Genomic DNA, 15871 nt, shown 5'->3' with positions numbered 1-15871 from the left:
GGACACACAGAGTGCCTCCATCCCTGGTTTCCAGCCCCCAGCACACCCTGTCCCTGCACAGGGAAGGGCTCAGGGATGGATTCCCTCTTTCCATGCAGGATGGCAGCAGTGCTCCCACCCAACCTCACCCCTCCTGGTGCTCCAGCTCTGCATCTGCTCCTCATGGAACACAGATCCTCCCTAGAGCAGCCTCAGGGAGTGGCAGGGGGCTGCCAGTCCCATGCTGGGATGCAGGTGGGCCTGGATCCCCTCGGGAAGCAGCACATCCCTGGCTCAGGAGCTTCACCCCGGCTCACCCTGCGCCTCCTCAGGCTCAGAATGAAAGGCAGACGTTCAGCAGGAATTCCTGTAGCTCTTCCCCAGGGAACAAAAGCTCCTCAAGAAAACAAACATGAAAGGCTGGCAGGAAAAATTTGACAACAAATTGCCAGGTTCCTGTGGTTCCTGTGCTGTGGATGAGGCAGCCCAGCCTCCACAGCATCCTCCTAAGGATTCCTGCATTCCCAGTGTGCTCTGGAGATTTCCATGTGCTCACCAGTGGCACAGAGGGACTATTCATGATTTGAATTCATCCCCCTCTCCATCCTGCAGCCAAGCTTTGCCCTGGCCTTGTGCAGGGCCTGGTGCCAGCACCTCCAGGACCCTGGGTCAGAGCAGTGGATTTGGGCTGAGCAGAGTGAGCAGCCATCACCACCCAGCTCCAACCCCAACCCTCTTCCCTGTGCCACGACACAAGTGTGGCACAGCAGGGCTGGCCCCAGGCACTGCAGTAACCCACATAACACCACCCTCCTCCTCCTCCTCCTCCTCCTCCTCCTCCTCCTCCTTCCCCCCTCACTCCAGCAATGCTCCACAAATGCAGCTGCTGCTTCCCGCTCTCCTCGCATGCACTCGGGGAACATCTGCAAGCCCAGGCTAAAATCCCAGAGACACAAAGCACAGCAGCTTCCCATAAATCCAGGAGCACTCACTCCAGGCTGGTATTTTACACCTCCATCCCCAAACCCAAGTGCTCCCTGAGCCCAGCCCCTGCTGCTTTGTTTGGACTCGGGAGCAGCTGGGGCTGGCTTTGGTTTGTAGGGCACGGGCACGCGGGGTTGCTATAGGAACAGGCAGCCTCACCGTAAGATGGGCAGATTATTTTTGGAGCTGTGATGCAATTTAATCTATGGAAAATGGATCGGCAGCCATCGGCCGTAAGCCTCCTCGGGCTTGTTTCTCAAACACAAACCTCAGTGCCTGGAGCAGCAGCCCAGCAGAGCCACCAAGGCAGAGCTCCCTTTCCAGCCCTTTTTCCATCCTGAACTCTTCCCTCAGATAAATGTTTGCCATTGCCTGCAATTTCTCCATTGCTGGTGGGAAAGCTGCTGGCTGGAGGCACAACACCAGAGCGTCCCCATGCTCTGGGGACACACTGGGGACACATTGGGACTTTGCAGTGCAGTCCATGGGGACCCCTGGGACAGGGATCCCATGGGAGGCACTGCCACACAGGGCTCCCACCCCAAAACCATCAGGGAGCAATCCAGGGAGCTGCTGCTCAGGGCTGGGCTGCTCCAGTGGTGCCCGTGGATGAGCAGAGCTGGGAAGAGCCTCTTCAGGAGGAGAAGGGATTGAAAGGTTCAGTATTAGACCTTTTATTCCAAAATTCCCAAACTACATCCGGAGTCTGGCTGTGATGTCTCCAGCCCAAAACACCACAGCTCCTCAGGCCCACACCATGCCTGGGGCAGGCAGTTCATCCCTGCTTATCCTCCTTTCCAAGTTCAGCACAGCTCTCCCCCCCTACATCCCTCACCTTTCTCCATCCCTCATCTTCCTCCTCCCTGGGAGTGGAAAACTTTCCCTTCCCAAGTATCCTCATTTTCAGCAGCAGTCCTTGTCCTTCCTGCATCACTGTGAATCTCTCCCCAGTCCTCCTGCAAGCCTGAGCTGCTTTCCTACCACTGCACCAGAGCCTCTGGAGCCTCCCAAGGCAGGACTGGCCCTGGGCTGGAAATTAAACTCAGTTTTCTCCTGGAGGCAGCTGGAAAAAGCTGATGGGGGGTTGGAATTGCAGGATCAATACTGCAGGAGTGAAGTCAAGGATCCCAAAGCAGAGATCCCTGAGTGCTGCCCATAGGGAAAGCTCTGATGGGATAGAAGGAATGCTGATGACTTTAATTCAAACAGCATTCCTGGGTTGCCCCAAAGCCACCAGAGACCACAGCAGTGACAACAAAGGGGAATCTCAGCAGCAGATTTCCCTCTGGACAGCAGGACCTGCACATCTGCCAGGGGAGCTGAGCTTGGAAGCCTCAGAGTCCCAACCCTGGCTGTTCCCAATCCTGGAAAAAGCTGCCTTCAGGCCTGGATGGTCCCAACACCAGCACAGCATGGATTCTGCCTCCATTCCCAGTTCCCCCTCTTGGGAACTTTCTCCTGCCTTTTCCCACACTTGTCTGGGAGTTTTGGATCTGAAAGTATGAAAAGTATCCCACTGACTGGGAAAAACTGGGAAAAGCCTTTTCTCCTCCCACAGACAGAGTGGAAGATGTCCATGAGGATCAGCCAGCAGCAAAGCCTGCAGCCATCCCAGCTGAAACTCCAAGCTCTTTCTCCTCACTGTAAACCCACAGAAATCAATCCCACCTCTTTTCCAGATTCCCCGTTTATCCCAGCCCCAAGCAAGGGTATGATTCAGAACCAGCAGCCCTTCCTGTGTGGAATTATCCTGATCTCTGGGATCTGCTGCTCACCCGTCATTCCTGAGGCAGAGCAATTTCCAGCCTGGCTCTGGCAGACACAGCTGCTTTCATCACTTTTAATCGCTATGAATATTAAATGGAGCAGGGATCTATATTTAATAGCCTGGCCAGGCTGCCAGGGAGATGGATGAGGTTTATAGCAGCTGCAGATGCAGGAACAGGCGGAATTTTGGTGGTTAGAAAGAATTACACTGAGAATTAATCATCAAAATAGTAGGGAAAATAATCATTCATAAATCATTCCAAATCCGGGTGATCGCCCAGCAATTACCACCAACCTGCCAGGGCTATGGCTTCTCCCCACTAATGCAAGGGGAAATGGGAGCAGGCAAATGGGAGCCTAAAAATAGGGAAAACTGGCTGCTCCTGACAAGCTGGGACACACCCCAAAGTCACATTCAGTGGGAGCAGGTGGGGAAGGCCCAGCTGGTGATGGGGCTCCACAGAGGAAACCCAGAAATCAAAGGCCACTGCTCCTAGGGGTGCTCACCTGGGGAGGAGAAGGCTCCAGGGACACCTCAGAGCCCCTTGCAGGGCCTAAAGGGGCTCCAGGAGAGCTGGAGAGGGACTGGGGACAAGGGATGGAGGGACAGGACCCAGGGAATGGCTCCCACTGCCAGAGGGCAGGGATGGATGGGATATTGGGAATCAGGAATTGTTCCCTGGCAGGGTGGGCAGGCCCTGGCACAGGTGCCCAGAGCAGCTGGGGCTGCCCCTGGATCCCTGGCAGTGCCCAAGGCCAGGCTGGACACTGGGGCTGGGAGCAGCCTGGGACAGTGGGAGGTGTCCCTGCCATGGAAGGGGTAGAAGGAAATGGGCTTTAAGCCCACCCAGCCCAAATTCCACAGTTCTATGAAAACAAGCAGGATACAAAACTGGTCAGTGGGAAAGCAGAAAGCATCTCCATTCCCACCACTGCAGCATTCCCAGCCTGGCTATTGAAGATTTTATTGCTGCAATTACAAAATGATGATGTTCCTGGTCAATAATCCTGAGCAGCACAGGCTGCACTTTGGCTGGACAGCACTCCTGCACTTCCCAGCACAAATGGGGTTTTCCCAACACCCAAAGAGCCCCAATAAAATGAAATTCAAGCTACAGAGTCACACAGATTGAGTTCAAAACACAGCAAAAGGCAGGGTTTGAACTAAAATAGGATGGACACACTGAAGAAATGGAGGTGAAATGCAGGACGTGATCAATCCAAGACTCCACATGGCCTCAGTGGAGAGACTAAACCCAAGAGGCAGCCCTGGAGCCAGTGGCCATGGCTACTCCTAAAACCACACAAATTCCAATGGAACTTGGAAAAGTAAGCTAAAAGAGCAGATTAATTCAGGGTTATAGAAACAGAGAAGGCAAATTTGAGACATGAAGTGATTTCTGCTAAGTCCTCACCAGCCCAAGACTGGTTTGGGATCCTGCACTCCCAGAGTGTCCCAGGAAAGGACACCCCTGATGCCACTGGGGCTGGGAAACACATCCCAGAGGGACAGTGGCTGAAGGACAGGGTTGGGCAGAAGTGGGAGGAGTCATCTGGAGACATTCTGACAATCCACAAGGAACCACTAGAGATACTCAGGAAGCAAAGCTGGAAAATGGAGCAGCTACAGAGGGGCAGCTGTGCCACAGAGCCCTGAGGGGGGAGAGCATTGTCCCTGTGTCCCTGAATGCAGGAGAGACTGGAGGGGCTGGAGCCAGGGAACGGAGCTGGGAAGGGGCTGGAGCCCCAGCAGAGGCTGAGGGAGCTGGGAAGGGGCTCAGCCTGGAGCAAAGGAGCCTCAGGGGGGCCCTTGTGGCTCTGCACAGCTCCTGCCAGGAGGGGACAGCCGGGGGGGTCGGGCTGTGCTCCCAGGGACAGGGACAGGAGCAGAGGGAACAGCCTCAGGCTGGGCCAGGGCAGGGGCAGGGTGGATTTTGGGAACATTTCTAATGACTGAAAGGGTGGTCAGGCACTGGCACAGCTGCCCAGGGCAGGGGTGGATCCCCACCCCTGCAGGGATTGAACAGCTGTGTGGATGTGGCACCTGGGGACATGGGGCAGTGCTGGCCTTGGCAGTCCAGGGGAACATTTGGACTTGATGCTCTCAGGGGGCTTTTCCAACCTAAAAACCATTTTGTGACTCTATAAATACATATATATTTAAATACATACATACATATATATATATATATATATATATATATATATATATATATATATGTACGTATGTATGTGTGTGGGTTGAAGCACAGGCAGGCACGAGTGCTGCTTCCACAAGGCTTTCCAGTGGATTTCTTCACAATCCTTCCAAAACTCTTCTCAGGAGGAGCCAAGAAGCTTTCCAAGATGCCACTTTGCTGGCTTTTGGAGGAGGTGGAGGATTGGTGGCTGTTTTTTTTGCTCTGCCTTTTGCCTACAATGCTCTGTTCCCTGTTTCCAAAGGGATAAGGAGTTGGGAGCCCTATGGAAAAGTACAGATCCAGCCCTGAAAGCTCCTGAACAGGGATCTGAGGGGCAGAGCTGGCAGGGAACACAGCAGGAGATCAAATGAACCCAGCTGATGCTTTTTGGGAGCACTGGAGAGTCACAGTTAGAGCTGCTGGACAGGCCCAATGTCCCTCCTGTCCCCTGAGGACACTTGTGAATAGCAATGAGCAAAAACATGGAGGGGAAGGAGTGATTACAGGGAAATAACGGCTCATTAGCAGATAATTGGGGGCTCAGCAGCGCAGCTCATTGCCAGGAAAGAAAATTTTTAAAAAATTAAAATAATGGCTTGATAAAAATAGAAACTTTTTCATTCTCCAGCTCAGAACAGCAGCGACACACGAAGTGCTGAACTCCAGGAGCAGCGTGGGTGCAGAGCTGGGGCAAGGACAGTGAGGGTTTGAACTACAAATAGGATGGACCCAGGAAATAGGATCCAGGAAATAGGATCCAAAACGTCCCTCCTGTCACACCTGGAAAATGCTCCCCTGCCAGGAACTCCTGCAGGAGAAGCCTGGACGGGCCCCACTGGCACACGGTGCCTGCAGCATCACCTTCAGCTCCTCATTTCCTCTGCAAGCCCAGGAAGTGCCCAGGGATCCCAGCAGCCCCTGCCAGGGCCTAAAGGGGCTCCAGGAGAGCTGCAGAGGGACTGGGGACAAGGGATGGAGGGACAGGACACAGGGAATGGCTCCCACTGCCAGAGGGCAGGGATGGATGGGAGATTGGGAATCAGGAATTGTTCCCTGGCAGGGTGGGCAGGCCCTGGCACAGGGGGGCTGCCCCTGGATCCCTGGCAGTGCCCAAGGCCAGGCTGGACACTGGGGCTGGGAGCAGCCTGGGACAGTGGGAGGTGTCCCTGCCATGGCAGGGGTGGCACTGGATGGGCTTTAGGGTCCCTTCCCCACCCAACCCATGCCATGACTGGGAGCTGTGGTGACCTTGCAGGAGGCCCCATCACTCCAAAATCCTGCAGTCAGCCTGGATATCCAGTTACCCTCCCCACCACCCCTCCCAAAGCTGCCTGTGAAAGCAGTTCTCATCCCTGGATAGATCCAAATCAGCAGGACAGAGGCACAGACCTCTGTGTCCCTTCCTGAGCCTCTGAAAGATCCACATCCAGCTGAACATCTCCCATCTGCCCTTCACCAAACCAGCCCAGCTCTGATTTCTCTGTGCCCTCTGAATTCACAGCCCACACCTGACCCAAGGCAGGACTTGCCCTGCCTGCAGCTCCAGGACCATCTCCAAGGAAATATTTGGCCCACAGACAAAAGTGGCATCATAAATAATTCAGTCACTTGTTCTTGTCCAAAGCATGCCAGGAAATGTCCAAAACTTGTTCATTAATTGTTTCTGTTCCTTTAGTCACTGAATCCTTCAGTATCCAGTGATTTCTATAGATTTGCATCACTCCCCCACACTGAAATGGAGCAGCTGCCACAGCCTGGTGGCACCATGAGCTTGGGGACAAGAAGTCCCCGAGTCCCTGAAGGGGTGACAGGCAGGAGCAGGACACAGGGCCAGGCACAAGCAGCTTCCTTAGCCAGGAACAACTCCAGAAAATGGCAGAATAACTAAAATTCCAATATTTTGGAGGAAATGAGATCTTTTCAGTGCAGATACTCACAGCTGGGGGGTGACACCCTGCTCTTCCACAGACCACAGCAAACCCTGGCACGCTGCTACTGACACCATGGCAGGTCTTGGATGTCTCCTCCTGCATCACTGAACATCCATTTTTTATGATGCTTAAACATTTTCCAGCCCCAGGTCCATCTCCAATGTCAGCAGGGCGAGGAGGGGAGCTCACAGATGGCCTCTGCCCTGACATCCATCAGGGAGGGAGGCTTGGGAAGCCTTGGAGAGCTCCCAGGATCCCTGGGGATAACATCGTCCTTGGTGTAGCCAGGACCACTCCCAGGGGCTCACCACAGTGAATCTGGCCCAGATTCATTTATGGTTTTTTTCTGGAAGTCTCCCATCAGCAGGGAACACAGATCCTGCCCCAGGCTTCCTCCAGCTCATGGAAAGCAGTGGGAGATGTGCAAAGGACACTCCTACACTCCTGTCAGCTTTCTCCTTGCTCACTGACCCTGGAACAAGAAGATGACAAGGATCCTGACTCCCAGGGAGGGGGAGCAGAGGGAGAGGGAGGCAGGGAAGGGACAGGGCTGGCTCTGTCCCTGCCACACCCACGGCTGTGCAGGATCACAGGGGAACAGCAAAACCCAGCAGCAGCAGAACACAACAGCAGGGATGGTGGGACACAGGCAGCACAACCCAAACCCTGCTGGGCCACCCAGAGAGGCTCAGAGAGCCCCTGAGCCTCCCTTCTCCCAAATCCAGCAGCTGTTGTGTCCCTTGCCTCAGGATCAGGGCTCAGCTCATCCCTGCAGGCCCCAAGCTCAGCTCATCCCAGGCTTTGCAGGAGCATCCAGGCTGAGCTGCAGTGAGGCCACAGAGACACAGACACCTCCTGATGGGCACTGAACCCCTCCTGAGCTGGCAGGGCTCAGCTTACCCGGGGTAAGAGGATCCAGGGGTGTCAGGTGTCCACCCTGCTCCATTCCCCAAGGTCAGGGCATGCCAAAGGCACAGCTCAGACGTGCAGGAGCTGGGAGCCTCCCAGCCCCCCTGCTCTGCTCAGGCTCAGGGAGGATGGCAGCAGGGCAGCAGCAGCCCCAGAAAGGCTCCCAGCTTCCATCCCTTCTGCCTTTGGATTTCAATCCTGCTCCCTCTGAAGCCACAGGCAGGGAAAGCCTCCAAGTCCATGAAGTCCAAGCTGTGCCCCATCCCCACCTTGTCACCAGCACAGAGCACTGAGTGCCACATCCAGGCCTTCCTTGGACACCTCCAGGGATGGGGACTCCAAACCTCCCCAGGCAGCTGTGCCAGTGCCTGACCACCCTTTCCATGAAGGAATTATCCCAAAATCCACCCTGCCCCTGCCCTGGCCCAGCCTGAGGCCGTTCCCTCTGCTCCTGTCCCTGTTCCCTGGAGCACAGCCCGACCCCCCCGGCTGTCCCCTCCTGGCAGGAGCTGTGCAGAGCCACAAGGGCCCCCCTGAGGCTCCTTTGCTCCAGGCTGAGCCCCTTCCCAGCTCCCTCAGCCTCTCCTGGGGCTCCAGCCCCTTCCCAGCTCCGTTCCCTGCCCTGGCCACGCTCCAGCCCCTCCAGGTCTCTCCTGTCAGGAGGGTCCCAGAGCTGCCCCAGCACTGGAGGTGCCCCAGCAGTGCCAGCTCAGGGCACGGGCACTGCCCTGCTCCTGCTGCCACCCCGGGGCTGACACAGCCCAGGTGTCCTTGGCCTCTGGGCCCTGGAACAAACCTGTCCCCAAGGCCAGGGCACTGTCACATGTCTCAGCTTAGAGCAGGAAGTCACAGTTCACTGCCTGTGGTGAGCCATGGACCATCCCACATGGGCCCCATGCCTGGCACCACCTCCTTTACAGCCAGAACAGCCCCAAGCCCCTCCTGGGCTCAGTCCCTGCTGTGGAAACACAGGGAAATCCAGGTTTGATCCCTGCAGGAAGCAGCAGCACAGCAGCACTGGCTGCACTGACAGCTGCTCCAGCAGCAGGACACAGAGCAGGAGGGGCTGAGGCCAGGCCATGCTCAGCAGGTCCTGTCAGTGATTCACTGCCAAAAGCTCCTGGAACAACCAATCCATCCCTGGAATATCTCAGCAGCTCAGCACAGACAGGGAGAAGGGCACTCCACGCTGCACAGCCTCCCCAGGAAGTGCTGTGCTGGCTGTCAGTGCAGAGAGATCAGGGAAAAAAGGGAAAAGACAAAGAAATCCACTCCTGCTGCAGGCAGGGCCTCTCTTTGCAGAGCTGTTTGATGGAGCTGGGAGCTCATCTCCCTTCCAATTCTATAAGAGCATTTCTGGTCTCTAATTAACACCATCAGGCTGTCAGGATGGCCACTTCCTCCCTAATTACTGTGCTTTGTAATTAAGATACAGCTAATAAACTCCTGTTATTAGTGATTGCTGCTGATCAGCTCTGAGGTGCAGAGCAGCTCCTGCCTTGTGCCGGCACCAGGAGCTCCAGGGCAGCGCATCCATGGCACAGAATGCCAGGATTATTTGGGTTGGGAAAGCCCTTAGAGGTCATTGAGTCCAACCATGAACCTCCAACACCTCCAGGCCCACCCTAAACCATGTCCCTGAACCATTCCCATGGCACCTGCACGTCCTGGGGATGCACCCTCTCCCAACCAAGCCACATATGCTTGTGGGCAGGAATCCACCTTCACAACTGCTAAAAAAGAAAGGGAACAGGGCAGAGAGGGCACCTTTGGAAAGAAGATGAACATTCCCTGCCCTCAGCACATGATCTGCTGCTCTGCTGAGTGTTCAGGGCTCACTGCTGGGAAGGATGGGCTTGGCCAGCTCCAGGGACTGCCATTCCCTGATGGCCCCAGGGACACTCATCCCAGTGAGAATCATGGAATGGGATCATGGAATGGAATCATGGAATGGGATAATGGAATGGGATCATGGAATGGGATCATGGAATAAGATCATGGAATAAGATCATGGAATGGAATCATGGAATGGAATCATGGAATGGAATCATGGAATGGAATCATGGAATAGAATCATGGAATGGAATCATGGAATGGAATCATGGAATAGGATCATAGAATAGGATCATGGAATGGAATCATGGAATAGGATCATAGAATAGGATCATGGAATAGGATCATGGAATGGGATCATGGAATAGGATCATGGAACACCCTGAGCTGACCCCCAGGATCATCCAGCCCCACCCCTATCCCTGCCCAGACCCCCAACAATCCCACTCTGTCCATCCCTGGCAGTGCTGCCCAAAGGCTCCTGGAGCTCTGGCAGCCTCGGGGCTGTGCCCATTCCCTGGGCAGCCTGGGCAGTGCCAGCACCCTCTGGGGGCAGAACCTTGCCCTGATCTCAGCCTGAATTCCCCCTGGCCCAGCCCAGTGCACAGAGACACCTCCACATCCACTCCTCCAGCCCTGGGGTCAAGGGCAGTCACAGGGGAGGGTTTCCTTCCACTTCTCACCTGGACATCCCAGCTCCCACCGAGCTCCCTGAGCTCCCACTTCTCGAAATGAAAAGGATTCCACAACATCAAACATCTCCAAACATCTCCATGGACATTCTTACATCGTTATTTCACCTGGAAAAACCATCCACAGCAAAGGACACCAGGCAGGGCCCCACATCAGTGCACCCTGAGTGACCCATGACTCTTGGAGAATCCAGGCTTTATTTTAAAGCAGGTGAATCCACCAGCCCTGATTACAGATTTTAAGTGTTTTCCACAAATAAATCAGCAGCCACCACTGCTAAAGCTGCAATAAAACACCTCCAGTTCCCCAGCAGCTCCAGGTGGGCACAGCCCCAGCCCAAACTCCAGACTCTTAACCCAGGAACAGAACAACCAGGATGCAGCCCATGGATTCAGCACCTCCTTGTGCCAAAACTCTCAGGAAAGAGCTCCCCACCTCAAGAAACTTCTAAATAAATCTGGATAAAGGCTGAATCAACATACCTGCTTTGGGAGCAGGATACAGCCTGTCCATCACCACCTGTGCTTGGTCCTCCTGGAAATTTAACCCAGCTCATTCCTGAGCAGACTTGAAACACTCATTTCAATGGTTCCTAGCTGGGCCATGAAATAAATACACTCTGCATGTCCACAGGGAGAGAAATGCATTTTTCCATCTATTTTATGGTCCCCCCTGTGTGCTGAAGCCACGGGCCAGGTGCAGCCCAGGATCGGAGTTTCCTTTGAGGATAATTGCCCATGTCACCACCAAGTATTAATGACAGGCTGCATTTGGGCATGATAAGAAACCCAGCACCAAACACACAGCATGGAGCTGGAGAGGGAAATTCCTGATGGAAATGCCCTCTGAAAGCAGCAACAGAGCTGCTTCTACTGGCAAGAGCTTTGAGATCCTCAAAATTAACTAATGATAAGCTAATTATCTTAATCTGCTAGCTACCCACAGACCTTTCTGTGCACAGCAAGTGAAGTGTCTGCATTCCTCTGGCTCTAAAGACTTCAGCACCTCAGTCCTTCCTCCTTAATTTGGCCACAAACCCAAAACCCAAGGTCCCATCAGCTCTGACTGAACCAGATCAGCCCCTTAACACACAAACACAGAACAAAACATCTCCTTAAATCCACCTGCACCTTCCTTTGTCTCTGTATAATCAAAAGAGCACTGGCACAATTTGTGCCATCCCCTGGATCCCTGGCAGTGCCCAAGGCCAGGCTGGACAGGGCTTGGAGCACCCTGGGATGGTGGGAGGTGCCCCTGCCCATGGCAGGGGGTGGCACTTTAAGGACCCTTCCAACCCAATCATTCTGGAACATTGAATCATTCAACCCAAAGATTCAATAATTGGTTTTATCTTAGAAGCACAAAAGGAACTCCTAAAGCCACCCAAAGCCTCCAGGCTGAGCTCCTCTGTTCCCAAGGAATCTCCTGCTGAGCAGAGCCAGGCCCAGCTTTTCCCTGGGCTGCTCATTAAAAGTCATCAGCATTTTAAACATAATTCAGACAGCTCCTTTTGAGGAGAAAAGTGGATTTAAGGACAAAATTTTGGTAGGGGAAAAAAAAATCACAGCATGAGGATTTCTAAATGAAAAGCAAAGCCTCCTTGGGATGTATTTTCCCATCCAAAATATTGCATTTCCAATGGGGAACGTGCTTACCAGAGCAACACACTTTGCACATCACAGTTTTTACAGTAAATTGGTTTTAAAAGCCAACATTTTCCCAGCTTTGGGGTTCAGTTTGCTGTTAAAACATGACAAATATTTGCCTGTCATGTCCCAAGGCCAAAGCCTCTGGGTTTGTCAAATCTGCTCCACATGTGTGAAATGGATGTTCCCTCCACCAGACAGGGAAAATTTTTCCATATCACTGCAAAGCTTGCCCAAAATACCACCACAAAATGGGGGAAAGATGCTTTGGGGGCAGAAAAAGACCAGGCCAGCCATGGAAATACCCCAAACTCACCTCAGATACCCTCAAAACCTCTCCCCAGGTTCTTCCCTGCACTTCCCAAGCCCACTCCCCATTTCTCCAGTGTTCACCACTCACCTTCCCCAAATTTCCACACAAGACTGGTTTCAGCTTTTGATGAGAATAATTCTGGTTTGGGGCATTTTATTCTCCACTGAAGGCTTGTTATGTAAAGCTCTGTGCAGAACTCCTGGAACACGCATGTCCTTACGTCACCCAGCTGGAAAAACAGCTCGAGAAGGGAAGCAAAGGGAAGGGGACAATCTGGATTTGATAAAAAAGGTTGTGGTTTTTTTGGTCATTTGAAGCTAGCTGTAAATCCTCAATTGCTTGAATTTTGATTTGACCTATTTGCATTCTTCCTTTCCTCGCCCTTTTCTGGGGGAAGGAAATTGCATTTTGATAAAATAATTTATTGTGAAGCGATGCTTGAGAGCAGGACAGGACCACAGGAGGGAGGGGAGTGACACAGGACCATGGGATCATGGCATGGGTTGGGTGGGGAAGGGACATTAAAGCCCATCCAGTGCCACCCCTGCCATGGCAGGGACACCTCCCACCATCCCAGGCTGCTCCCAGCCCCAGTGTCCAGCCTGGCCTTGGGCACTGCCAGGGATCCAGGGGCAGCCCCAGCTGCTCTGGGCACCTGTGCCAGGGCCTGCCCACCCTGCCAGGGAACAATTCCTAATTCCCAATATCCCATCCACCCCTGTCCTCTGGCAGTGGGAGCCATTCCCTGTGTCCTGCCATCATCCCAAACTACATCAAAGCAGCTACATTTGGATTTCACCATCACAAGGCCCAGGTGTGAATCACCAGGTGCTCCCAGGTCCCTGCAGGCAGACCCTTGGAACACTGCAGGGACAGAAATAAAAGATGGGATGTGATGAGTCCTGCCAGTGCCCAGGACCAGGGGAGCTGCCTCTGGTCTGCAAGGAAAGCAAAGAACATTCTACAAGTCCTCATTTCTCACCATCAGCCTCCATCGTGAGCCACTGGATTTTGCTCAGCCCCTCCACTGATGAATCATGGAATGGTTGGGTTGGGAATGACCTTAAAGCCCATCCAGTGCCACCCCCTGCCATGGGCAGGGACACCTCCCACTGTCCCAGGCTGCTCCCAGCCCTGTCCAACCTGGCCTGGAACACTTCCATGAATTGTCAGTGCTGCCATAAAGCAGCACAAAAGTTGAACTGAAAGGCAGGACCCACCCCTAGCCTCTTCCTGCTTCATGCCACTGAAGAAAAACCACCAAAATGGGGATTTCTGTCCCAAAGCAGTGCAGATTTGGGCAGAGCATCCTTTATCCCATAAAGGACAGTGCTCCTGCACACCCAGCACTGGGCTCTACTGGGAAACACCTGGAATGACACAGAGGGCAGTAACAGACAGGACATTTTAGTGCACACCTTAAACACAGCTCAGTGTTCCTGGAGAACAGCTCTGCCTCTCACCATGGCATGGGCAGGGAGCAGCACAGGACCAACACAGCAATGCTCTCAATTCCATCTGAACTCAAAGGAATTTGGCTTAGAACTCAAAAAATACATCCTGACACCAACACAGGGGCTGATTTACCCATGACAAACAGCCCAATACCCTGTGCAATTAAAGGTACCCGAATAGAACAAATTATCAGCAAATTTAAAGGGTTGCTTTTTTTTTTGTATTAAAACTGAGTCAATCTGGATTCTGGATTTTTTAAACACCTGATAAAGCAGGAGCCCCACACTTTGTCCATCTCCAACCAAACCCAGCAGGGCTGTAGCACATGATGCCTGCAGGGCAGATTCCACACGTGCATTCCTAATATTCCTGTCTGGGGTCAAACACCTCCTCCCCAGCCCACCCCAGCAGAGCAGTCCCTCCATCGCTCCCAGCAGAGCAGGGAAGCCCCAGGGATGCATCCAGAACGCCGGGAAGGCCACTAACCCTTGTGGAATTTATTCAGACAGCCGGCGTTGCAGAAGGAGCGGAGCGATCCTGTCTCCCAGCAGCCCCTACCCTTCATCCCCACCGCGGGATGGCTCTGCCGAGGCTGCCACGACTCCTACATGGCTGCGAGCTTGGGGATGCAGGAAAACCCACAGGGATGGAGAGATGGCCCAGGGAAATGTCCTTATTCCAGTGCCACACTTCCCATCATCCATTCCCAGCACATGCCGCTAGCAGGGCACTACGGCTCCATCACCAAAGCAGCCTCGTACCAGCATGCACCACGGAGCAGCCCTTAACTCCATCCCTGCCGGAAAACAGCCTCATCCTGCCCAAAAAACCGCGACACAGAGCGGCAGCAGCAGCCCCAGCCCGGCAGGCTCGGCTGGGACCGGCTCCGGAGCGGTGCCTGTGGATACCCAGCCCCAAAGGCAGAGGGATGCTGCATTTTCGGGAAGGGAGGGGGAGATTTGGAAGCTTGTCCCTTTAAATGCTGCTGGAGGTTATTTTTAGGACATTGGCTTAAAATAAAGACCAGAATTCCTTTATTTTTTTATCAGAAAGTCCATGATCCATTTTAGTCACTCGGTCACATTTCACATCCCAACAGCTCCGTAGCAAACCCAGGAAGCTCCTCCAGCCCTGTCCTCCCTGAGATCCATTTTCTCACCCCTCCATTCCAAAACCACTGGATTTTCCCAGCTTTAATTTGCCCAGTCTCGAGGGAATGTGTAATTCTGGAGGAAAAATTCGGCATAAATCCCAATCCAGAGCCCAGCAGCTGCTGCCTGTGCACAGTGGGACCCAGAGTATGGAGTGGGAACTGGGAATTTCCAGGACCCACAGGGATTGATAGTTTGCATTTGATCATTTTTTTTTCTCACTCCAGCTGGATTACAAAGGTTTTACAGCAAGAAAGAAATGTTTGTATTCCAGCTTTTAAGTTGGAACCACTTTCTGAGGACACATTTAAATAGAGAGGCAGGGACTGTGCAAGAATTCCAGGTAGAAAACGGAGAAATTCAGCCAGATCACACAATCTTTACTATGTGCAGTCAAGCCAGGGAAACTAATGCTGGCAGTGCACGTACACACAAAGATTTCGTTAAAATACTGGCATATGTATTGATGGTTTAGGTAAGAATCTGTAGTTCTTAAGGGGAAAATGACCACCACAAGAGATTGGATTTTAATTGGAGAGAAGAGGAAGGTCTTGATAGGATTTAGCTCAAAACAAGAATTTCCAGCTCTGATATCAGATCCAAGGACCAGCTGGAGGCAGGATCTGGGTTTTGACACTGAGGCCAGAGTTAATACCTATACAGGGCCATACATACACAGACACACATTTATATTCTGTATTATATCCTAATTCCCAACCCTGATCAGCAGGGATGGAGGAGACACAGCTCCACTCCTGCTGCAGGAAATCAAGGCAGGATCATGGAAATATAACAACTAAGATCCTCTCCATAAGGATCACATTCCCAAACTGACAGAGCTCTGCATCTTTCCTACCAGCTGCCCCCAGCCTCCTCCTGCCAATATTTAAGTCACAGCCCCAGTCACTCATCTCAACATTTGGCAATCAGTCCTCAAGTTCCCTGTCTATCAACAGATTGCAGGTTTATCCCCAGATTTAGCTCCTTCTGCTGCAAATCCAGAGTTACCAGGGTCCCAGGAACAGCAAAA

At 53.0% G+C, this 15871-nt stretch overlaps 1 protein-coding gene across 8 annotated transcripts in view; it reads right to left on the bottom strand.

Annotated features, from left to right (window-relative positions):
- Positions 1–15871, bottom strand: part of OSBP2 (oxysterol binding protein 2) — a 98871-nt gene that overhangs the window by 37474 nt on the left and 45526 nt on the right. Inside the window, exon 1 of one of the 8 annotated variants that reach the window (XM_077188042.1) lies at positions 14177–14373. The exons of the other annotated variants lie outside the window; for them this stretch is intronic. Within the exon in view, the coding sequence (XP_077044157.1) occupies positions 14177–14255 (79 nt within the window). The 5' untranslated portion in view covers positions 14256–14373. Of the gene's footprint in view, positions 1–14176; positions 14374–15871 lie in introns of those variants that run through there. 8 annotated transcript variants of the gene reach the window in all.

This window comes from Agelaius phoeniceus, chromosome 18, assembly GCF_051311805.1.
Source record: "Agelaius phoeniceus isolate bAgePho1 chromosome 18, bAgePho1.hap1, whole genome shotgun sequence".
In the NCBI taxonomy this organism is placed as follows: Eukaryota; Metazoa; Chordata; class Aves; order Passeriformes; family Icteridae; genus Agelaius; species Agelaius phoeniceus.
Note: the sequence above shows the minus strand (reverse complement) of the source record. Positions and strands in the feature narration are given on the sequence as shown.